Raw genomic sequence first — 25,142 nt, 5'->3', positions numbered from 1 at the left:
GTATTTGAGGAGGTGAAAGAGAGCTATTTTCAGTGTTTACTCCCCACCCCCAAAGAGGATTTTTAAAGCATTTTTAATATGCACAAAAGAAAATTCTGAAGAAAACAGAAAAGCAAAACAGCTTTGAAAGTAACATGTTTAGTTTATCTTTTTTAAAAAAGCAAGCTGTAAATTAATCAATAGTTTCATATAAAATTCTTTTCCTGTTGTACTTATGTGTAGAATTACTTTTCATGTGTTCGTTAAATTTTTTAAAAAATTTTAAAAGTTGTAAAAAGCTTTTTTTAAAGTTTCTATAGACTAACAAAACATGTCTACTGAAATTTTAGGACTAAAATGATACAGATTTGTGGGTGCAAAAGAAAAAGTTTTGAACGAATTACCCACAAAAGAGCTGAAATCTACAACCAAGTAAATCTGAAGCCTTTGTGAAATTACTTGGGAATCATCAATTAATAAATAGGAAATCAAATATAACAAGGAACTTTAGAAGAGTTAATACAGATCCTTGGAGATAAATCTCCAATGGAATTTCAAGACTTTATATGGTTACTATGAGTAGCTGCACATTTTTCAGATGAGTTAAATTAGACTCTCTGAATATGAATAAGCTTTAGACTGTCTGCCCAGGTAATCTCTGTTAATGTTTTTCTGATTCTAATGTATCAAAAAAATTAACCTCCAGCTCAAATAAGAGTTTTAAGCATAATTTACTTAAACAATATTAGCAACCTATAAATGTTTTAATTGGTCTTAATATGATTCCTTTATAAGTCTAACAATGTCATGAAAATACGTATGAACTATTTGTGGTCAAGGACTCAAAATATGTAAAAATTCAGCCAGGCCATTTATCTCGAGACTTCAGAAAATGTCAAATTCCTCCATCTCCCATTTTGGAAAAAAAAATTAACCTGTTTTAATGAAAGCAAAATGTAGTTTAATGCAGTTTAATAGCTAATAAGTGGCTTGCTTTTCACAGTAACATCATATAAAATAAACCATAATCCCAAAGCACAGGATATAACATCATTCTCTCAGAAGGTAGGCAGGGGCCCCAGATTTGGAATAGAGTGAATACTGTTGGACTTGGTTGGTTCAGGATCACAAATCAAGAGTTAGAAAGGATCTAGACCAATCCCTTCATTTTATAATGAGGAAACCAGGGCCAGATGCTCCAATTCCAGAGTCAGTGGTCCTTTCGTTGCACTACATGGATTTTGTTGGTTGATTTTTCTTTTTTAAAAGAGAGAGTTCAGGGATAGGAGAATATACCAAAAAATGATTGTGAAGAAAACATTATTTTAAAAAAAGGACTGCATAATTTTTTAAAAAATACTTTGAAAAACCAAGCTCTGACTTAACTCTCCTCCATCTCTCATCTTAAGCCATAGTTAGCCATTTCAGCTCTCCTCGATCCTGAATCCTTTGCTGCCTCTGTATTACTGCCCCTCACCATAAGTTTACTTTCACCATCTGCCTCATCCACTCCTACACACATACTGCTAAATTCAATTCTCACAATCAGGACAGCCAGTCAACAAGCATTTGTCCCGAATTGTCTATTCCCATTGCTAAGTCTCTGGCTGAGATTGCCATTTCTTGAGGAGCTTCAGCAACAATCACCAGCTCAATTGCTCCCAGGCTGCTCCACCTCCTCAACAGCCCAGCAGACACCCACACAACAGAAATCTTTCCTCAGGCCTGGTCTGTCTTCTTCCCATCTGACTGTTCCTCATCACTCATAACATAACCTTTAATGGTGAGCCTCTCCAAAGGTTCTTTCCCAGGCTCATTGCTTTTCACTCTAGCTTGTTAATCATATCATTTTCCACAGGTTTAATTATCACTATTCAAAAGACCCATAGATCTATATATTCAGGCCCTGTCTCTTCTCTGAGCTTCAGTTCCCACATCATACTCCCTTACTTTAGTCAAGGGTGTTGAGGATCTCTGCAGGCTGCATATTCACTTAGAAAACCACATTATTAACATTATCTATGTTCTATTGTATTTTTATTAATTTTGTCAAATATTCCCAATTACATTTTAATCTGATTCAGGAGACACTCAAGAGTTTTGCTGACTGTGAGTTTGACCCCCTATGGTTAGGGCTTTATTCACACCACACCTGAGAGAAATGATTATTAATAACCAATGATTTGGGGATATCCGGAGTTTCCCTTTTTTCTATAGTCCTCATTTCAAAGTTCAGTCTCTTGAAGGACATTACTGATAATGACACTGAATTAACTCTCCTCAATCATGGTCAGACCCCACTCAAACTTACAAGGAATGTAATCTAAAGTGGGGAAGCCCATTGGGCTCTACTGGTTTGGAAGGGGATAAATTTTTTTTATTAGATTGTCCAAGGCTGGGGGTAATTTAGAAGTAAATGACATAATCAACGTTCATTAGAATAGGTCCCACCCTTCCTTGTAATATTTATTCTCTCTCATTACTTGTTAACCAATCAGAGTTGACTGCCACTCTCTGGACCACACACTTTTCCAAGGCTGTATAAGCCCTGAGCCTGCTGCCATGAGGTTCTTTGGCATTCCAGAGAACCACTGACTTCTTTTATTAAAGTGCTAGAATTATTAATAAAAGGACTAATTACCTAGAAATTATGTGTCTCAAATTTTTGAAATACCACACCCTAAATTGTTTCAACAGCAAACTAACTGGCATCCTGCCTCTTCTCTCACTACATGACTATCAAACTACTTTTCCTTAAGATCTGATCACATGATTCCCCTATTCAATTAACTCCAGAAGCTTCATATTGTCTTTAGGGTAAAATATTGGCTCTTTACATCCTTTAAATATAGCTTTTAAACTCCTTCATAACCTGGACCCAACCTATCTTTCCACACTCCCTTAGCATATGATCTAGTCAAACTGGCCCTTCTTACTCTCCCTCAAACACAACAATTACTCCATTGCACACAAGGATACTGCCATATGCAGGGCAGACAAGTGAGTCTAGCTGAAGCAGCAAGGCACTCTGACAAAGAGAGAAGAGGCAGGATGGGCCAGGCAAGTCAAACTACCACCCCCACCACCACCACCTTGACCAACATTTCCCTCTCAGACATTGATAATAGACAGCCCAGGATCCTGAACCCAAGAACCTAAGAGCCTGAAGAACAGCAATGCTTCTAGCTCAGTGCCCTCAGCTATCACCTGGGAAGCAACTAGGTGCCAGTCACAGCTACTAAAGACCCAGAAAAGAAAGTTCTTACCCCAGAGTCCTTGGCAATGTTAAATGGTTCAAAATCAAAAAGAGCTATGATTTTATCAGCCGAATACTGGTAGACACTAAAGAGGCATTACCATTTACCTTTCCCCCATCTGACTTGCAACTAAAACCTTCCACATGTTATCTGCTAACATTAGAATGTACAAGCTCTCTGAGAGCAAAGACTGTCCTACTGGTATCCCCAACACTTGGCAAAGTGCTTTGCACATAATAAGCACTTCAAAATAAGCTTCATTCATTCATCTCTCATGCCTTTACACTGTCCAACATGTCTGGAATACACTCTTAAAGCCCCTTTCTTCCAATAAGATGCAACTCAACCAGCATCTTCTGCATGCAGCTTTTCCTAGAAATGCTCCCTACAGCCAATGGTTTCCCTCCCAAACTATATTCTCATGTTACATACCTTTCATGTCTTAGCAGAGTAGGAGGCAAGTAAGGAGGACTACTCTGGTAGTGTATTTACACACACACACACACACACACACACACACACACACACTCTGGTATTTTTGCTTAACTGTGTATATTTGGTTTTGTTGCAACAAAAGGTTGAACTGCAGATGGAGAGAGGTATGCTTCCAAAATGATGGATATTGATCAAAAGGTTAAACTGATTTCAAAAAAGAAAAAAATTTAGAGGTACTAAGTATTCATCAAAAAATATTTATTTATGTATGATTGTTAGGCACCATGGTGATCTGGTAGCCAGTATCTGCTGAGTTGCATCTACTATTTAATGAATTTTACTATAGCAAGGTTCCAGTGTATTTGTATTAATATTTTAGTAAGTCCAGAAATACCAAAAGCATGGACCAAATATGGATACTTTTGGTTTTAGGATAAAAGTTTGTAAATATTAACAATATAAAATTATAAAGGTGACACGCTACTCCAGATATGTTTTAACCAACACAGAGTATGAGATTACTGCCTTTCTTACTCCAGATTTCATCCTTCAATTAATGCATTCTAACATTGCATTATTGCCTATTCACACTAACCCTTCATAAAAGGCTTAGAGAATACAAAACTAAAGCTCAGAATGATTTTTCCAACAGTATACAGTCAGTAACAGAACTAGGAATTCATTTTCCAAGTTCTTCACCCTTTGAGCTTTGTAATAAATTGATTAAATACAAACCTAAATCTTCTGTTATGTTATTACCTGGGAGATATGGTTGATGGAAGACTCCATTCTCCTAAGCTGAGAGGCTTGGATGTCCAGTAGTTGGAGCACATTGTTGGCCAATGCATTTATCTGATAAGCAACACTAGCTAAGGACTGGGTGGTGTAGGCTTTGGTCTCTTCTAGTGCTTTCCTTTTGTCTGGAGCCTGAAACATTAACAAACATACAAAAACGTTACTTAATAGATACTATGGGAAAGTCAAGTTACACATTTAATTATGTTGTGGGCACTAGGTGGCGCAGTGGATAGAGCACTGGCCCTGAAGTCAAGAGGACCTGAGTTCAAATCAGGCCTCAGATCAAATACTTGACACAATAGCTGTGTGACACTGGGCAAGTCACTTAACCCCAACTGCCTAAAAATTTAAAAAAATAAAATTAATTAATTATGTTGAAAAAAACCGTAACTAGTGGCCCCACAAAGCACATCAGAAAAAAAACTTAAATTTTGGTAACAATAACCATCTTCTGAAGTGGTATTCTGCATCAGAAGTGTAAAACATGCTGCCCACAACAATCCCAAGTGCAGCCTAAACCACATTAAAATGTAACTGGGAAATATTTTTAAAAATAAAAATTATAATAAAACATTTACAACATTACACTTTAATAGTACGTCAATATGTGTCCCACAGGGATCCTCATGTACAAATTAGTGATCCATTTCTGTCTGAATTTGATAGCACTGTTCTACATACATCTCTAACACAAGGAAAGTTTCACAACTCCCTTCCTTCCCCCTCCAAAATTAGCTGTCTTTAGTCTTACATTCCCAAGAGGGAAATTTCCTTTCCCTTTACAGTGAAATCACAGTACTCAGCAACAATCAAGAAGGGAAAATCATTTCCCCACAATTAAAATTTCCTACTGCATTGGCTATCTTTAAAAGCCTGCTCAATATATATATAAAATTTCAAAGCTTGTTCACAAACAAAATTAATGCAGTTCAAATTGCAAGGGAAATAGTTAACTGGGGGAAAACATTTACAGAAAGTTCTTCAAATAAAAGTGATATCTAAGATAAATACATACTAGTAAAAGTCATTCCATAGTCAAAAGATATGAACTCTTAGTTCACAAAAAGAAATCCAAATGAACAATAGACTTGAAAAAATTCTCCAAATTATTGAAAAATAAAAATAAAAATAAAAACATCTCTGAAGTTCTACCTCTCTCCCAACAAACTGGCAAAGATAACAAGAAAGGAAAATGCAGTTGTTGAAGGGGCCTAAGGATAACAGGTACAATAATATTCTGCTGGAGAAGTTGTGAAGTGGACCACCCACTCTTGAAAGCAATTTGAAAATATTCCCCAAAAGGCCCTGAATTATGCATACTCTTTGATCTAGTAATACCACGACTAACCCTATAGGCTACAGATCAAAGGAAAAAAGGACATCCACATTCTTTGGTTGTGCTGTTTTAATATTACTTGCAATAAATGGGTTATTGGCTAAGGATAAGAAATGTATCTGGTTACACAGAAATTTTGTATGTGGAAACATTCATCGTATTTGGTGCTAAATGTATTGAAATTTAAAAAGAAATAAACTCAACAACTATACCAAAAGTTTTACTCTTTGAGAGGGGAATAGTACATATATATGAATTTGAGGGGCTAGCAACAGGGTTACAAAAATAGGGGGGAAGAAAAAAGGTTACTAAAGAGTTATCAGAAAAAGAATACTGAATTTAGTCAGAAGACCTGGATTTTGATCAAAAACAGAAATAAATCAATTTAAGTCTAAGAGAATTACTATGCTGATCAGAAAACACATTTCTACCCTGTCTCATAAACCCACTCCTAGAGTTAACTCCACAATGTGGACAGTGTTCATAAAAGGAAAAAAAAAATCAATTTCCCTGAGATACTTATGGTTTAGCTAAGTTCCTAGTCCAATGTCACACAGCTAATTTGTAACAGGTCTGACCATGTCATCTCTCCCCAAGCCTCATTCCAATTCAATAAACTCAAGAGGCTCCTATTAGTTCCAGGATCAAATACGAAAGCCTCTTTTTTTCTATAACTCTCCTACCTTTCCACTCTTCTTACACCTTACTCACATTCCCACATACTCTGCAATCAAGCGACACTGGCCACCCTGCTTTTCCTCACACAAGAGACTCATCTACTGACTCAAAACATTTTTACTCACCTAGAATTCCCCATGCCCGGAATTCTCTCCCTATGAAATCCACCTTCTACAAGAAGCATTAATAATGGGGACTCTCAAAGCTCTGTTGATTATCTCCAGTTCATTCTGTACATGTCTTATTTGTACATGGTTATTAGAATTTGTTAACCCCCTTACAATGTAAGTCCATTGAGAGCAGATGTTTTTTGCCTTTCTTTATATCTCCAGTGATTAAAGCAAAGTGGCTAGCACACAGTAGGTGCTTAATAAAATCCTTGTTGATTGACATCATAAATCCTCCCAGCAGGCCCTTACCCTTTTTTTTCCCCCAGGCCCTTACTCTTAATGGCCTTGAAAAAATCCTGTAAATTTCCCAAGCAGGAAGGGGAGAAACAAAGAAGCAAATATACTCCAAAGAACTAAGCTTCTATACTTTGTTTCAGTTTTAGAGTTCTGGTCTCTGCCCTCAAACATTTTGAGCACTTTCCGACAACAGGTTGCAAACAAGCTTTCAAAAGCTAACACCATCAAAAAAGGCTACCTCTAGAAACTCAAGTTAGGTACAAACATCGGTCATAATTCAAGCAATATTTTTGGAGGCAAACAGAAAGAAAAATGCAAAACAACCACACCCAGTCACAGGTTACTCATATAACTTAATTCAACATATTCACTGAGCACCTAAACCATGCATTTCACTGTACCAGCCACCTCTGTGCTAGTGTCACAAACTAATGAGCATATTCACTGCCCAAATGAGCTTAAAGCATATTTTAGTTAGAAGGTAAAAACAAAGATAATATATCTCATTCAAAAGGCACAAAGGAAGCAGATTTCAAATAGCAGCAGGGCACACAGGCCAAATAATGGAACTAAATAAGAGCCCAGCCAAATCATGCAGATCCTGAAATGAAGGTTGTTGGAAGATATAAGATATCTTAAATATATATATGCGTATGTGTGTGTATAAGGGCAGCGCTTGACAAAAACCAATTTGGCAATACAATGGAAGACAGCTTGGAGCAGGACCAATCAAACAACAAGCAAGTTGTTAGAAAGTTATTAAAATAGTTCCAATAAGACACAGCAAGAACTAGGGTATCAATAGTGAAAAAAAGATTAAGTGTGAATGGATGCAAGAAAACCTCAGTGAATGGTGTGCCGGCGAGACGGTACTATACTGGATTTGAGGAAGCCTGGTATGTGAATCTCAGTTCCAAGGCAAACTTCCTGTGTCAGCTTGGGCAAGTGACATAATGTCTCTAGGTCTCACTTTCTTCATCATGACAACGAGAGGGGTGGACATGATCTCTAAGGTCCTGCTGCATTTCAGAAATAGCTTTCAAACAGCACTTGCTGGCTGTGGTTTTAGCAATCACATCCACCAGTTCTTTCAGTACTTTAGCATGAAGTTCCACTAGGCAAGACGATCTTAATTTATCAAGAGCAGCTAAGTGCTTTCTCCTTAGGACCAACTCCCCATTTGCTATTTTGTTATATTCTTTCTAATACAAAGGTCATTCTCCTCCACAGAGAAAAGAGGCAAAATAAGAACTAAGCAATTCTGGGGTCAATTATTGCTCCATTTCCCCTCTGACAGCACTCCTGGCCTTCTTTGGTCTTTTCCCCAAAATAGTTTCAAGGGGGAAAAAAACCCCAAACATTTTTGTTATTAGTTTTTCTTGCCAGCTTCAGACGATAGAATTTTAGTATTCCCGTGACTCCTTTGAGGGCCATACCAAGCTTTTGCATTCATTCTGTGTTACCTTCCCTTGCTGCCATCTTTTGTACATATTGTTAGGTTAGCTTCTTAATTTGTTTCCTGTCTTGAGGACATTAGGACTCTTAAAGGAGAGACACCAAAGGACTGGAGAAAGCCAAGTGTCCCAGTTTTCAAAGAAGGTGCAAACTTAACTTTGTGAGCTATAATTCCTGGGAACATTTCAGGGATATATTATAGATGAAATGATCAGTGACATCTAGAAAAGTGGTGATTACACAAAACCAGAATGGCTTCCTCAAGAACAGGTCATGCCAAGCTATACTCATTTCCTTTTTTAGAAAAGGTTATTATTAAACTTGTTAATAACAGAATTGGTGTATAGTTAACCTACATCTTAGCAAAACTTTAGATACAATAACTCATACTAGTTGTGTGGAAGACTGATAGGCTAGCATATCCTATGATAGTACAGTTAAATGAATTCAGAATTGGTTGAATGTCTGGACTCAAAGATGTCATTAATTAAAAGGGCTCCAGTGGTACCAATCCTCTGATGACTTTGCCCACAAAATTTTAGTCTATAGGATCTTACTACCTAGGCTTCTTCTGAACCCTCTAAAGCTATTCCCCCAAATTCTAGGGTGTATGTCAAATTATGCTCCATTTTCTTCTCCTCTATTACAAGCCCTAATAAATGAGTAAATAATAAATGAGTGGTAAGGAAACAGGCGGCAATTGTGGTCAATTCTTTTAGTAAGAGACAGTGAAGGGGATGAGAAAACTATGACAGTGGTAAGGGCTAAGGGGAGAATTTTATGATAGGTGAAAATTTTGAAGATATAAAAAACTAGACAGTAACTAATAAAGCAAAGACCAGGATAGACATGGAAAGGATGGAGAAAGAAATGCTGCTCTATGAAGGAGAGATTGAATGAAAAGAAATTTTGGAGGCAAAGAAGTTGAAAGAGTTCACTTCTGATGTGCACAATATCAAAAAAGTAAAGAATGATGTCTTTAGAGAGAGACGGAGGCGGGTAGGGATGGCTGGGGAGCCATGTATACTTTCCCTTGACACATGAAATAGCTCATTAGTACCAGTCTTATTTTCCAACCATTATTAAAGCTAGTTTGTCTTATTTTCTTTTTTTCCTTTGGGAAGATGGGAGCCAGAGGGACTGGGGAACTTGGGGGGCTCAAAAATGGAATAAAGCATAAAGATTTAGATTTTCCTGAAGTATTTAAGCAAGAATAAAAAGACAGGACAAAAGAGGAATGAATTAAAGAGTATCTGTTAAATAAAGAAATTTGCTCAGGATGGAATTCACAGTGGTGAGAAATAAAAAAAGAGAAAAGGGAAGAGGGATAAGGGATACGGTAAAAGTATAACTATGTAGATTCACTGCAGGAGGAATAAAGAAGGTGTGTGTCCAGGATTGATTCCCTGTGATAGTCACCAAATAGTACTGAAATTTAGGACAACATGGGGGAGGGTAAGGGAAACATAAGCTATATATAATATACAACCAATTGTTGGCATAGATTATGCTTGATGTGTTTATATGTAATGTGTTCTTAACTCAGGAAGTACCAATATGGCAGACAATGTGCTGCAGTGGAAAAATGACCTATGACTAACTCTAGAACCAGCTGAATGGCTTAAGTCTGCTATTTCAATTCATGAGAATGACCAATGCATTATGACTTTTCATCTTAGGACAAAAAAAAGAAAAAATACCAATCTTTTTCTACCTTATCAAGGCAGCTGTCCTGTTCCCTACATCTTTTTAATTGTCTTTTTTAGAATGTCATGTCTTTATTATTGAGGATTAGTCATCACAACTGTCTAAAGTTCTTCGATTAGAGATGGGCAATCACTTTGTACGTGGGCAAACTGATACTCAGCTTTTAAATACCTACAAAGTGCCAGTAGCTAGAAATACAAAGATAAAACTAAAAGAGATCATGGCCCCAAAAGAGCTTATACTCTAAGGGTGGAAACAACTGTCTCAATCTAAAAGATAATTCCTCGGTAATTGAGAGGTTGAACACTCCACCTGGCGGTGGAGGGGTATCATAGGGTCATGGAAGGGTCCTGCGAATCAAAGAAATCCAATCCCATTTTATACAGCTGAGAAAACTGAGGCCTAGAAATGTTAAGAGATTTATCCAAGGTTAGACAGATTAAGAAGGAGGCTGCACAGGTTAAGTAAACTGGAGGTTGCATTTGCACTGAGTTTTGAAAGACTGTACACAGTGTTCTAGAGTCAAAGGTGAGGAGATAATGAATTCCAGCCAGCACAAAAGGCCCCATATGAGGAACAACAAGGCCTTTCTGGCTGTCCAATTGGGGAAGGGGAGTAATGTATATCAAAAGCAGGCTGGGGCCAGGTTACAAAGGGCTTTAAAAGCCAAAGAGGTTTATATTTGGTCCTACAGGCAAGAGTTTGCAATCACAGGAGTTCTAGAAGAGTAGTGTGATCAGCACTTTAGAAAAGTCACTTTAGCAGCTGTATGAAGGATGGCCCCAGCCCTCATTACTGTCCATGCCAGCAGTTCTATCCTTAAAGCAAAAAGGAAATACCACCATTTCCTCCACGAAGCTTTCTATGTTCTCCTCCTCCCGGTTACTAATGACATTTCTCTCCTCCTCCTGGTCTTCACAATATCCTACTTGCTTCTCTCTCACTTCTCTTTCTTGACATTATTTAAGCTGATTAATAAATAAATAAATATATATATATATATACATGTATGCATGTGTGTATATGTATGTATATGTGTACATGTATAAATGTGTGTGTGTGTGTGTGTTTGTGTATTCCTTTTCCATCTCTGTCTTTCAGAATCTGTATCTATCTGTACCTTCCTTCAAAGCTCAGCTCAGGCACCATGTCTCCATGAGGCCTTCTCTGAAGGCAGAAACTCTTTTGGGTTTGGTTTTTATTCCTCATACCTAGCACAGTGCCATGCAAGAATGAGATTAATAAATGTATGTAGTAGAAAAGATCTATTTCTAAACTTTTAGAATATTATACTCAATCTGAATGGCACAACCTATATTCAGCTGCAATCATTTGGATCATCAACAACTCTAAAATTCTAGTTCTGTAATTTTATGAAGATCTACCTAAACTATATACAAGGAACAAAACAAGCATTTATTAAGCACCTACTATGTGCCTGGCACCATGATAGGGGCTATGCAAATATCTCATGTGATTCACAACAACCCTATGATGTAGGTGCTAAACTGAGGCCAAAATAGGTAAGAAATTTATTCAAGGTCACAGCTAGTATCTCAGGGCACATTTGAACTCAGGTCTTCCTGATTCTGTGCCTAGTGCTCTATGCACTTCATTAACTAGCTGCTTCTAACTCAAGAGTTCTTACTCTAGGGTCCATGAACTTGTTTTTTTGTTTGTTTTTAACAGTTTAATAACTATTTCAACGTAATTTATTTCCTTTTTAATCCTATGTATTTTATTTTTATACATTTAAAATAAGTATTCTGAAAAGGGATCCATGACACAAAAAAGGTTAACAACTCTTGCTCTAGCTCAAGTATTATTGTCAGTTATTTTATGGTCAAATTACAGAATTTTATCCCCATAAACTCAATCCACAGAAACTGAAAAACTAAGCCTTTAATGGAGTCAGCAATACCCAGAAATTTAAATTCACTGTGATATTGAGTCATTCTTAGAAAAATCCAGCCAACTAGATGGGGAAAATTACTTTGTCTCAGTACTATATACAATATTCGAGACAGAAAATCTTATAAACATTGGGGCTACACAATTCTCCCATTATGAAAAGTTCATCAGGAGAAATACATCAGCAGTCCAAAGCCCCATGAATCTCAGTTTTCATATTTTTCCTAATTAATCTGGGAAATTTCTCAGGTTAAATGTCTTATCAATAGAACCCTCTAAGTAGGCCATGTACTTGTAAGATTCTAACACTTAAACTCACTGTTTGAATATAGCAGAACATTACAAGAATCTTTTATAAATTAGCATGGGGAAACAGCACTGAGAAATCTATTTTGAGCAAGTATGGAAGGGAGAAAAGCTCTCCAACCTTTTCCTTTAATCAACAAAGCTTTACTTGAATTATAGTCCATTTGAATGGGACTTATAAAGAAATGTCAAATTAGCAAGCATGCTATCTAGAGTTTAAAATATTTGCATTGTGGTGAAGAAGAGGAGAAAATGAAATTGCACATTAAAATTCTCCATACACCTTTGAGTTAGGCTTATATAGAGAGGAAGGACTAGGAGATGGGCTGTACCAAATATTTCATTAGTTTGGGGAATTCCTAGATGAAGAAACTTTGGGTCTTCTTTTCGACTCAATCTTAAGAGAGTTGCCTATAACACTAAGAAGTTAAATGACTTTCCCAGAGTTACAAAACCAGGATGCATCCAGAGGCAACACTTGAACTCAGGCCTGCCTCTCTCCAAGAGTGGTTCTCTATCCATTATACCAATCAAAATTATAATTATGTTCAGTAATGTTATCTAAAAGGCAGTATTTCCTGCAATGAAATCTGTCTATGAGTGTAGGTCTACTTGGGTACACTGCCTTCATCCACTTGACAAAGGGGGGAAAAAAAGGGAAATTTTTGTCCATTCTTTTAAACATATCAATATAACAACTCTCAGGGCCTAAAAATGATCTAGATATTCTAAAATTTGTTTAATCTGGAAGCCCTTGGCTACCTGAAGTCTTCCAAGCAAAAGCTGGGTAACAGGCTAGTTATAATTAGTACTCCTTTCCTGCACAAGTTGGTCCAGAACCTAGATAGTTACTAAGATTCCTTCCAAACTTCAAACTGGAAACTCTAAGGGGCTGAGCCAAGATGGCTGAGTAAAAGCAGTGACCTGCTTGAGCTCTCCCCCAAGCCCCTCCAAATACCTGTAAAAAATGTCTCTAAACAAATTCTAAAGCAGCAGATCCCACAAAAAGAGTGAAATAAATTTCCAGCCCAAGACAGCCTGGATGGTTTATCAGAAAGGTATATCGGCCGGGCAGGGAAAGGAGCGCAGTTTGGCATGGGTGCACAGGCAAAACAGGCCACAGTGAACCTGAGGCCTCAGAGGACTGAATCACAGGTAGCTGTGGAGGTTTCCAGACCTCTCAACCCACGAAGGCCAAAGACAACTTAGAAGGTCAGTGGGAAAAATCTGTGACTACGGGGAGAGAGAGAAGCTAGGTCCCAGCCCCAGTCCCCAAGAGCAGCCCTGGGGTGGTGGCTGCTTCCTGAGCTTCCGGCCCACAGACTGAGGGGGGAATCAAGTGGCTGATTAGAGGGGGACTGCAGAGATCTCTTTGCCAGTGCTGAGGCAGGAATCTCTTGCTTTGCCCATGCTTGGATCTGGCTCACAGTTCTGGGTGGTGGACCTGGGGCAAGGAGGAGCACTGGCATGGTGGAACTTGTAGTGGTGGTGGAGAGGGAATCCTCCTCACAGTTCCAAGGCAGAAAAGAGCACTTGTGGTCACTCATAGACCAGAGCACAGGCCAGGAAAGGAGTAAACACCTCGCCCCTCATCACACCACCTTGGAAGAATTGAAAGTTTATAGGTCCCTAGAAGTATCTCTGAAAACAGCTACACAAAACCCCTGAAGCTTGGGACAGTACATTCTCACACTGGAAGCAGACCCCTACCTTAATAAAGAGTTTAAAACTCAAGTAATTGGCTGGGATCATGAACAAAGGGGCAAAAAAAGTCAGACCACAGAACCTTTCTTTGGTGACAAAGCAGATCAAAACATACAACCAGAAGAAGACAACAAAGTCAAAACTCCTACATCCTAAGCCTTCAAGAAAAATATGAATTGATCTCAGGCCATGGAAGAGCTCAAAAAGAATTCTGACAAGTAAGTAAGAGAAGCAGAGGAAAAACTGGGAAGAGAAATGAGAGCGATGCAAGAAAATCATGAAAAACAAGTCAACAGCTTGCTAAAGAAGACCCAAAAAAATACTGAAGAAAATAACACCTTAAAAAATAGCCTAATTCAAATGGCAAAAGAGGTCCAAAAAGCCAATGAGAAGAATGCCTTAAAAAAAACAAACTTCAAACTCAATGATTCTGGTCTGCATCTTCCTTGCCCTATCCCTGAACTTGCTAGTCCTGTCCCAAAAGGTCTAGAACCATAGATTTAGAGCTAGAAGGCATCAACTCCAACTCCCTCATTTTACAGACGAGGAAACTAAATAAAATAAAGATCCAGATAAGCAGATATGGCTAATTTCTGTTCCACTGTATGGTCAAAATGGACTCACAATTTTAGTTTTAAGAAATACTATACTAATTAAGATAGCTTTTAAAAGTGACAACAATTCTATTTAGTCAACTCTCAATTATTCAAGTAAATGAAAGAAAAAACTAAGAAATATATAATTATTGATAATTTTCTAGTTTCACAAGTTTGTGTCCCATAGGCAGCAGGAAGGAGGAAGGAACAGGGCTGAAACAAAAATCATGAATTCTGACTATTCCTGCCTTTCCCTTTAATGTTTGTTTCTCTTAATTCTGCACCAAAGATAGTATTAAAATAGTGTGGATGAATCCAAAATCTTGACTAAAAAACTGAAATCAAGAGAAGCTGTAAATGGTATTTGAAAAAAAGATACGGAGTTGAAGGAAAAGCAAACAATGCAACTGCCTAAAACAACTAGAATAATCCCTGTGGATAATCCACAAGTTACTGATCACTAAGGATCTTATTTTTCATAAATCACAATCATTTAGAAACTAATCAACCAAATCTTTAGTCTATTGTTTTTCTGAAAAATTATTTTTGTTTTCTCAATGAAAAAAAATCCCATTAAAAAAACAGAGAAATGGTTTTGGATCTTCTACGTGTATATATGCATACCCTTTTTTATATCTATATATATTTATCTTATATATGATATCTTTTAATTGTTTATATACCTCAGACACTTACCTCTTATCAGAGAAATTTGATACAAAGATTTTTTTCCCCATTGGACCTCTTCACTTCTTATTTGAATACACACACAGACATGAAATTCATTAGTATTTTCCATGGTCACCACAGTCCTCTTCTGTGCCTAAATCCACACTCAAGTCACTGAGCAGTAGTTCAGATGATCTTGTCAAGTCCTTCATCAAATTCATCTACTTCATCCTTTGTTCACAAGCTACTTATTTTCCAGAGGTCTTATGTTCAGTGTGATTGCCCGAGAGCAGATCAAATGTCACTCCAAGTGATCTTTCCTGTCCATGAGAGTAGGACAAAACCAACTCTTTCTACTTGCCTGTGAGGAAAACCTTGGGCTGGCCTTTCTATTTAACTGCAATATATTTATGTCTTTTGATACCATTTTAGCAAGAATGGCAATTACTAATAGTAGAGGACTGGGAACAGATTCACTTGCTACACAACTAAAATGAACTTTATTTCCACACAGTGGTACTCAAAATGTTATATTTAAAGAAGGTACACAGAAGCAAAAGTGATACAATACATCCTAGCTTTAAAATAAATTTAAAAGCTGTGCCCTACGTTAATTGATTCTGTCTCCACTTATATGAGATACAAGGACAATAAATTACTAGCTAAGTTTACAAAACTATTGTATTTGGTAGTACATCTAAAGTAGGGTTCAGCAAACTATGGGCCAGTAGGCCAAATCTGGTGCACCAAAAACATAAAATAACTATTTTAGCACAAAAGCCACACAAGGCAGTGACTGACCTCTGATCTAGAGCAAAAAAAAAAGTATTCTAAACCAAAGCTTGGTTAAGTAGAAACTCTTAAATTGCTACAGTCACTGGGGAATCTGCCACATTTTTACTCAGCTCTATATTTGTCAGAGATCAAAGATCTATGACATAAGGAAGGCTTCATATCAGGCCATCCCATGAGATCTAAAGCCACTGCAAAATCATTCCCCATTTCTTTAGATTTTATCTAGCCCTTTAGCCCCAGGGTTTAAAAATGAAAATAAATAAATAAATAAAACTAACTTTAACCAATGCTATACCACCATATTTAGATATTAAGTCTAGAATGTATTATTGATTAATTTTTATGGGTGAAGAAAAGCATTATGTACACTAAGTGCTGCATATGTATTATTCATAGTATAAGCAAAGAGTCACTGAAATAAATTACTATTCAGGGAAGGACTATCAAGGACATGGACTAGAAAATAAATTAGGAAAATTCACCTGAACTTCAACAAAATTCCTTTTAGCAAAAGTTTCCAGACAAAACAAGCTTTTAGTTACTTACCCATGGCCGTAGACGGACATAACTGCTCTTTCATTTAACCATGTTTTCCAAAATAGCAGTTTCCCTTTCTTCTGGGGATTGGAATTCTCTTGAATATTCAACTCAATAACTCAAATTGGATAATACCTATAATTGTGGTTCATAATTCAGATTGAAGGGCTGGGGAAGTCCTTTGGCAATTTTCTACATGCTTGTTTGCTGTGTAACGCAAAACATTTATTTCTAGTTTTGAGATATAATTAGATTAACTGAAATATTTCACTCTCACTCTCAAGCTTTTGCCACTAAGCTTCCAGCTACCTTCTCCTTTTTCCCTAGAACCTCCCCTTCTTCCCCTGCAGAGTTTCTCCTGCGGCCTACAATTTAAAGAAGGGCCCATATCAGCCATCTTTCATTCTCTGTACTTTCCCAAGGAAACCTGTGTAGTACACAGCAGATGTCCTCCATTCCCCCATTCTTCTTCATCACCCTCTTGTGTGTTGTCTTCCTTCATTAGAGTGTAAGCTCCTCAAAAACAGGGACTGTCTTTTTGTAAAACATTTCCCTAGCACTTACCACCATGCCTGAAATACAGTAAGTGCCTAATAAATGTTCTTTGATGACTCAGATTTAAGTTCATACCCAGTATTTTCTTCCCAATATATAAAAAGTTTGTAGTATTGTCTTGATCTTATGTGGAAAAGTATGAATGAAGAGATGCTTCTATCAGGCCATTCAGATCATTAGAAAAAAATCTTTGGTTCAATGCATTCCCATAATAACCTACAGTGGCCCCATTCTAATACCTCTAAACTATCTCCCAGGGCAAGTTCAATAGTATGGACCCACTACCTACTGGATAGCAAGGTGGCACAGTGGACAAAGTGCCAAGCATGGAGTCAGGAAGACTCATCTTCCTAAGTTCAAATACAGCCTCAGACACCTAACACTTACTAGCTGTATGACCCTGGGCAAGTCACTTAACCCCATTGCCCAGCCAAAAAAAAGTCTCTTTCTTTTCTATTCCATAATCACACTGCCCCCCCACACACACCTCCCCAGATTAATCTTCCCTCTATAAAAATCTGATCAAGTCACTTCTCTTCTCAACACACTTCAATGGCCTTTGTTTACATCTAAACTTAGAATGAATCTGTCCTAGTCTTTTCCAATTCAAATCCTAATCCATCCTTCAAGTCAAGGCTAAAATTCAAATGCCCATCCACTAACTTGTACTGGCTTCTATTTCTTTTATGCACTTATCATAATATCTTTTGGATGAGCTATTCAACCTGTGTAGTATGCACCAGGAAGGCAGGGACTGTATCTTTGCAAATGTCTTCCAAAGCTTAATACAAATACTCTGAAGTGTTTACTGAATTGAACTAGACACAGGAACCAAATTCTTATACTCCTTTTGTATCCCACAGTGTGAGAAATAGGTCAGTTTAGCAGTAACTCAATTAACAAATATTCTGGGAACAAAACTCCTTTATAAATCTGAAATATTTAAAAACAAACAAAAAACCCCAAACTTCATAAATTAAAAAAAAAAGGCCTTTTCAGCCACTGGTGAATAATAATACCTCTTTAAAGAGTTTTGTCCTATTCAGCTGGAATAAACCAAATTGAACCTCAGCCAAAATGAATTCTTCTCCTAGACCTCCCCCTTCTGCACAGGGCTCCAAATATCTTACCCCCACTATCCTCCATTTCAGTGCCCTATACCTCCCCTCATATGTAGCCCCTATCAAAAAAGAAAATGATCTTATTAGCTGCTAACATTTGCTGATTGAATGTGAAAGTCTGAATCAGCATGTTATACCATTTGTATTTTAGGCTTCTATCTTCAAAACTGTGGATTTAAAGGCTTTTTCTTCATTGACAGAATTCAGGCTTTGGAGGGTGGGTAGAGATTAGGGGGGAAAGCCAGAATAGCTCTTATCTGATTTTTTTTTAGGTTGTCTCTTTCCCCCAAGAATAGTTGACCAATCAAATCAACAAGTACCTACTATATTCTAGGCACCATATTAGGGGCAAGGAAAGAGGAAAAATGAATAGTTTCTCTTCTCAAAAGGTTGACATTCTACTGAGAGAGAAAATATGTATACATATAAGTAGATTTAAAAAATGCATTAATACAAGGTAATGAGGAGGCACTAGCAGCCTGGAGAGATCAGAATAACCTCATATAGAAGGTGGTACTAGAACTAAGTTTTGAAAGAAGTTAGGGATTCTAAGATGGGGACATGAGGTACTACATTCCAGAGATGGAGGAGATGGAATATCAAGCAAGCAAGCCAGTTTGGCAAGAAAAGTAGGTGATAATCCTTTTAGTGATCCAAGTTCACAATAGTAGTGTCATCCTGAACTATTCACTTTTGCCTCACCCTATGCATCTAATTTGCTGCCAAACCACTCTCATAGCCACCACCCTTATCACTTCTTTCCTCACCCACCCTAGCCTCCTAATTGGTCTCATTCGATCCTCTCCCAACTCCAATCCATTCTCTACACAACTACCAAATTTGGAGGTGATGAGTTCCTGAACTACAACAATAGTCATATAAGAGAAAAGAAGAGATGTGAGAGATGTTGTAAGTTAAAATCACTTTTAAATGACTGGATACAAGGGAAAGGTCAAGTGAAGAATCAAGGATGACCTGGAATTGCAAACCTGGATGAACCAATCTAAGTCCTTCCCTGGAGAGGCTGGAGTTGTCCAAATGTAGATGGTGAAGGAATTTTTTTCTATATTCGATGTTACTTTAATAAAAGAGTAGGCCACATATCAAACTGCTTACCCTCTCAGGAAAGGGGAACAGGAGGGAAGGACCGAGAGAATTTGGAACTCAAAATGTTTAAAAAAAAAATTAAAAATTGTCTTTACATGCTATTGGGGAGGGAAATATATATACTTTTTTTTTTTTAAGAGAGAAGCTAGTACAGCAGAAAGGACACTGACCTCTAATTTAAGAAACAAGAGTTCCAGTTCTATCACTAACCAACTGTGGGTGGCAGAATTTCTTAGGCCCTCATTTGTCACAGCCATAACCAATCTAGTCTCAACCTGGGATTATTCAGCTAATGAAAGAGATCCCATTAGTTTTCCTAATTTCCAGGAACATACAGATGGAAGGGCTGATAATCAGGGTTCCCTCAGACCTGCATCCTCACCCCCAAGGGGCCAAGACAAAGAGAAGGGAAAAGAGGGCATACAGGTGTTCATAAAAGCCCTGTCTTTTCTGACCTGCCCCAAATATTTTGCTGCCAGCCTTTTACTTACTTTTTAAAAACAAATATTAAAAAAAAAAAGGGGGCAGCTACGTGGCACAGTGGATAGAGCACCAGGCCTGAAGTCAGGAGGACCTGAGTTCAAATCCGGCCTTAGACCAAACACTTGACACTTACTAGCTGTGTGACCCTGGGCAAGTCACTTAACCCCAACTGCAAAAAAAAAAAAAAAAAAGATTTAAAAATATATACTGTATATTTACTTCCACTGAAAAGCACAAATATTCAAAGATGAACAAGTGCATAAGAAAATAAAAGAAACATGTAAACTGAAACAAAAACAGACTTTAAGTGATGGCAGGGCTTTAACTTCCCTTATATACATATTGCTAATTCCACTTCAATGCATATACGCACTGATTTCAAAATACTCAAATTGTCATTATTTTCCTAATCCACTTTTAACCTTATTTACTATATATTTGATATGAATTTTCTATTAGTGTAGTCTTTAACCACCTAAGTGCATCGACATACACATGCACTGTTCTTTTATCTCTTCTTTCCTTCTTTATCACATGATTTACATCACTACCTTCCCAAATCTCTTTGAATTCATATTCCATCTTGTTTTATGGTAGATAGTATTCCATTATATTTATATCCTTAATTTTTTCAGCTATTCCCTAAATGATGGACACTTAGTTTGTTCCAAGATACCAAGAGTATTGCTGGAAATATTATGGTACAGATAAACCTTTTTTTCCTGTCAATAACCTCCTTAGGGCACAGTACCAATAGTGGCATCATCAATTTTGAAGCGTATACATATTTTCATAATTTATTGTTTAATTCAATACTACGGTAGAAAAAGGTTTGGACTAATTTACAATTTCAATATATGGAACAGTATCCCTCTTTACTAATATAATACCCAGGAGCACTGAACTTTGTCAATTTTTACCTTTGCCGATTTGATGGCGGTCAGGTGGAACTTCAGAGTTGTATTAATATATTACAGATTATGTGATGGGTATTGTTTTTCTTCTTTTCAGAAATGCCTGTTCATATCCTTTTACCACTTAGCAAAAAGAAAATGGCTCTTACACTAATAAATCTGTGTCAGTTCCTTATAAATTTTGAATGCCAGATTGCTCGGAAGTGTTGCATTCAAAAATGTCTCACTCTTACAGTTGACAGTGCACTACATTTTGCTGTGCAAAAGCTATACATACATATATAAAAATAAATTAATCTTTTTTATCCTCTACTACTACAATTTCCTCAATGTCCTACAGGTTTACTTATCACTTTTTATGGAAATAACTCTAGTGCCAAATGTAAACTCCTATTTGGCATTTAAAGCCCATCAACAACCTGGCCCCAACCTACTTTTCGAGCTTTTTTATACATTATTCCCCCTTCTGCCTCAATGGTCCAGTTAAACTGGTTTTCTTACTGTTCCTCCCATACAACACTACCCACTTCCTTTGGCTGTCTGTTTGGGTTGCAATGCCCCTAATGAATTCCCCTCATCTGCACTTCCTAAAATTTCTAGTTTTCTTCAAAATTCAGCTTAAGTGTCATCTAATACAGAAAGTCTTTTCTGATTTCCCCCAATTGCTAGTGCCTAGCTTCCTCGAAATCACCTGAATTTATTTTGTATATATTTACTTATGTATATTTTGTTTCTCCTAACAGAACATAAGCCCTTTGAGGGCAAAGACTGTTTTCAGGTTCTCTTTTTTATCTCTAGCATCTAGCAAACTGCAAGGCACATAGTAATAAATTCTTGCTAGCTAGCTGGAGGAACCTTCCCTCCAAAATTAGCAATCCCTTGTCCTCTAGAGTTTTATGTAATTTAAATTATTTTTTATGTACCTCAATGATCTATTTGGAAATTGTTCAAGTATATGGTATGAAATTTTTGTCTGTTCTCATTTTTTAACCAAAATGCTATCCAGTTTTCTGCAACAGTTTCTGTTGAATGACAAATACTTTCACCAGTTGTGTTAAAATCCTAGATTTTAAATCTAGACTAGTGGTGTCGATAACTCAAATAGAAATAGGAGGGGTGTCAACTAAAAACAAAACAACAAGTTCATAAGATGCAAAAATGGGCAAAACAAAGGGAAGGAAAGCAAAAATATGTTGGTACATATTGGATTTAAAAGATTTAAATTTAATTAAATGTAATTAAAAGATTTATACAAAAGAAATAAATTTAATGATCCTCTCATTACTAATATAAATGAAACAATAATGGAAGAATCTAAGCTGGAAAAAGTGTATCCACTGTTGTGGATTAGATCATTGTATTTCAAAAACTGAAATAAAATGACCTGAGCTTAACCTTCTCTTTTCTCTCTTCTGCCTGACGTCTGATAAAGGTAGGGGCGACCATCTGCTTCTTCTTCTATAACGATTTCATACCAACTCATCATGAACTTCCCTGCTTCTGTTCATGGCATCACCATCCTACCAGACTCAAAAATGCAGAGGTTTCTTTGATACTTTGATTCTTTCCTCTCCATTGCCTCATATCCAATCAAATACTAAATTCTGTTGATGGCATTTCCACAACATCTCTCTCACCTAACCACTTTCCCTTCATTTAGTGGCATCACCCTAGTTCAAACTCTCATCTTTTGAGTAGTCTACAGTAGTAAGTCTCATTGGTCTTTCTATCTCTACTCTCCCCTTCACTTAATTACCTAAATAATGTTCGTTGAATAAAGGTCTGACCATGTAATTGCTCTGCTCAAAAAATAACAGTAACTCCTACTGCCTCAAGAATAGTAATTTCCTAACCTGGTATTCAAGCATCACCATCCCTCAATCTAGCTCCAGCCTCTACCTCCAACCTCACTTCAAATAACTGTCTTTCACACAATGTATGTTCCAATGAAACTTAACTACCAGCTGTTCCTCAAACATGCTCTCCCTCACTTCTGTGCATTTGCTCAAGCCACTCCCAACTCAGGAAATATATTCCCTCATCTCCCCTTTCAATACAATGCAACAGACATCTATTAAATGCTTACTATGTGCCAGGCACTGTGCTGGGAGAAGAAAAATAATTACAAAAAGAGGAAGGCAAAAAGAAGGAGACAGGATTACAAAAACAAGGACCTTGCACAGAAAATCCAATACAATATATAAACATTAATTGGGGGGGGGGGGGGAAAGAACACTAGCAAGTGGAAGGATCAGTTACAAAGTTCCTGCTGAAGATTGCTCTAGCTAAGCTCTGAAGGAAGTTAGTAATTCTAAGAGGAATAGGTGAGGAAAGAGTGCAACTAAGCCATGGGGAGGCAGCCTGAGCACAGACAAAGGCAGATGTACTATCATATAGAGGGATCACAAAAGAGGAAAATTTGACTAAGGGAGGCTAAGTGACTTATCTAAGGCCTCTGACTCCAAAACCATCAAGCGAGTTTGGCAGGAAATAAGAATGTATAAAGGAGAATAGTGTGTAATCAGGCTAGAAAGGTAAGCTACAGCCAGATTGTGCAGAGGTTTAAAGGCCAAACAGAGGAACTTGCATTTGATCCCAAGAAGCAACAGGGAGTCACTGAAATTTCTCAAGTAGGGCTACGGCATACTTCAGCAACATCAATTTGGCATCTGTGTGGAGAATGAATTGAATCGAAGAGACTGGGGGCCAAGAAGCTACTGCAATAGTTCAAGCAAAAATATAGGAGGGCCTGGTCTAGGCCTGTGGTCTGGGAGCAGAAAAAAAGGGGATATAAAGGGAAGCTGGTATAGAGGGAGCATCGACAGGATTTAGCAGCTGACTGGATTTAAAATAGTCAAAGAGAAGGCTAAGTCATAGATGACTGGGAGATTGAAAAACTGGATACCTGGAAGGATAGTGGTGCATTCAATAGAAATAAAGAAATTTTAAAAGTGTGGGAAAGTGTGGAGTTAGAGGGAAAGACAGTGAGTTCTATTTTTAACACACTGAGTTTAAGACACTTAGGAGATATCCACCGAGGTATGGCAGCTACTGATTTGGGACTGAAATTCAGGAGACAGAATGGAGTTAGACATATAGGTCTGGCAGTCATCATGGAGGTGACAGTTGAATCCTTAGAAGACGATAAAATCACTGAAAGAAAGATTGTAGAGACAGAAGTGGGCCCAGGGCAGTTCTGGATACATCAATACACAAAGAATACATTAAAGGAGACTGAGAAGAGGCAGTCAGACTCAAAGATTCAGGACTCAGCTCAGATCCTAACCCATTCCCTAATATCCAAAGTGAAAAAAGAATCTTGAAACAAAAAAAAAAAAAAAAAGACAAACTGACAAACAAAAGAAACTGAATGCTGTGTAACTATAATAATCAAGCCTAATTCCAAAAAGAGATAAGAAATGAACTCTTCCTCCTTCTTTAGAAAGGCAGCTAGGTGGTGCAGTGGATACAGCACCGACCCTGAACTCAGGAGGACCTAAATTCAAATCCAGCCTCAGACCAAACACTTGACACATACTAGCTGTGTGACCCTGGAAAAGTCACTTAACCCCAATTGCCTAAAAACAAACAAACCAAAAAAAAAAAAGGTGAGGAACTAAGGGTGTGCTGAAGACTGTAAATACTGTCAGACAGTTGGTGTGTTGTTTGCCTTTACTGAAATGATTTTCTGCCTCTCTTTTTTAATTCCTGTTATAAGGGATGTTTCACTGCGTAGGACAGGCGGAGGGATATATCCAGAAATAAATGTGAAGTAAAAACAAAAGAGGTATCAATGTATCAATAAAATGTTTATAAAAAAATGCTTCTCCCACTCCACAAATTTTTCTCTAGTAAGCATTGGCTCTATTTGACCCTCAACATCCATATTATTCTTAACTGTGTATTCTATCTCTCTATTAAGGACCCAGAAGTAGACAATAAGCTCCTGGACAAGCAAGGATTATATCATTTCTTCCTCTTTGTATCCTCAAGCCCCAGCATAGTACCTTGACCATAGTACCTTAATATATTTTTGTTGAATTTAAAGACAAAAGACAGGCAATTTTAAAGTAAAAGGCCTTATATATCGCAAGGTATAACTGAGCATAAGAATAAAATTTTTTCTTTCAAAGCATTCAGGTGGACCTATAATCAGTGTAGCAAAGGATTTCCCCTTACCTCTCCGAAAAGAGGAGCTTAATTAAAGTAACTGATAATGAGCAAAAATCAGACTTCTTTCTTCTTCAAGTACAGCTGAGAGCATTAGTGGGCAGGGCAGTTCAGCAAATGAAATGAAAAATTTGACCAATTCTGATTTTTTTTTAACTTTTAACTTAAAAGGTCAATATGTACTCCTATAATATATGTCCATTAACTCAATTACTAACTTCG

At 37.3% G+C, this 25,142-nt stretch overlaps 1 protein-coding gene across 6 annotated transcripts in view; it reads right to left on the bottom strand.

Moving 5' to 3' along the window:
- Nucleotides 1–25,142, bottom strand: part of ABI1 (abl interactor 1) — a 100,007-nt gene that overhangs the window by 50,440 nt on the left and 24,425 nt on the right. For all 6 annotated transcript variants that reach the window (XM_027841605.1, XM_027841606.1, XM_027841603.1 and 3 more), the window contains exon 2: nt 4,431–4,598. In XM_027841605.1, coding sequence (XP_027697406.1) covers nt 4,431–4,598 — 168 coding nt within the window. The remainder of the gene's footprint in view (nt 1–4,430; nt 4,599–25,142) is intronic.

This window comes from Vombatus ursinus, unplaced genomic scaffold (assembly GCF_900497805.2).
Source record: "Vombatus ursinus unplaced genomic scaffold, bare-nosed wombat genome assembly UNPS02014861.1, whole genome shotgun sequence".
NCBI lineage: Eukaryota > Metazoa > Chordata > Mammalia > Diprotodontia > Vombatidae > Vombatus > Vombatus ursinus.
The sequence above is the reverse complement of the archived record's forward strand: the minus strand, read 5'-3'. Positions and strand labels throughout refer to the sequence as shown.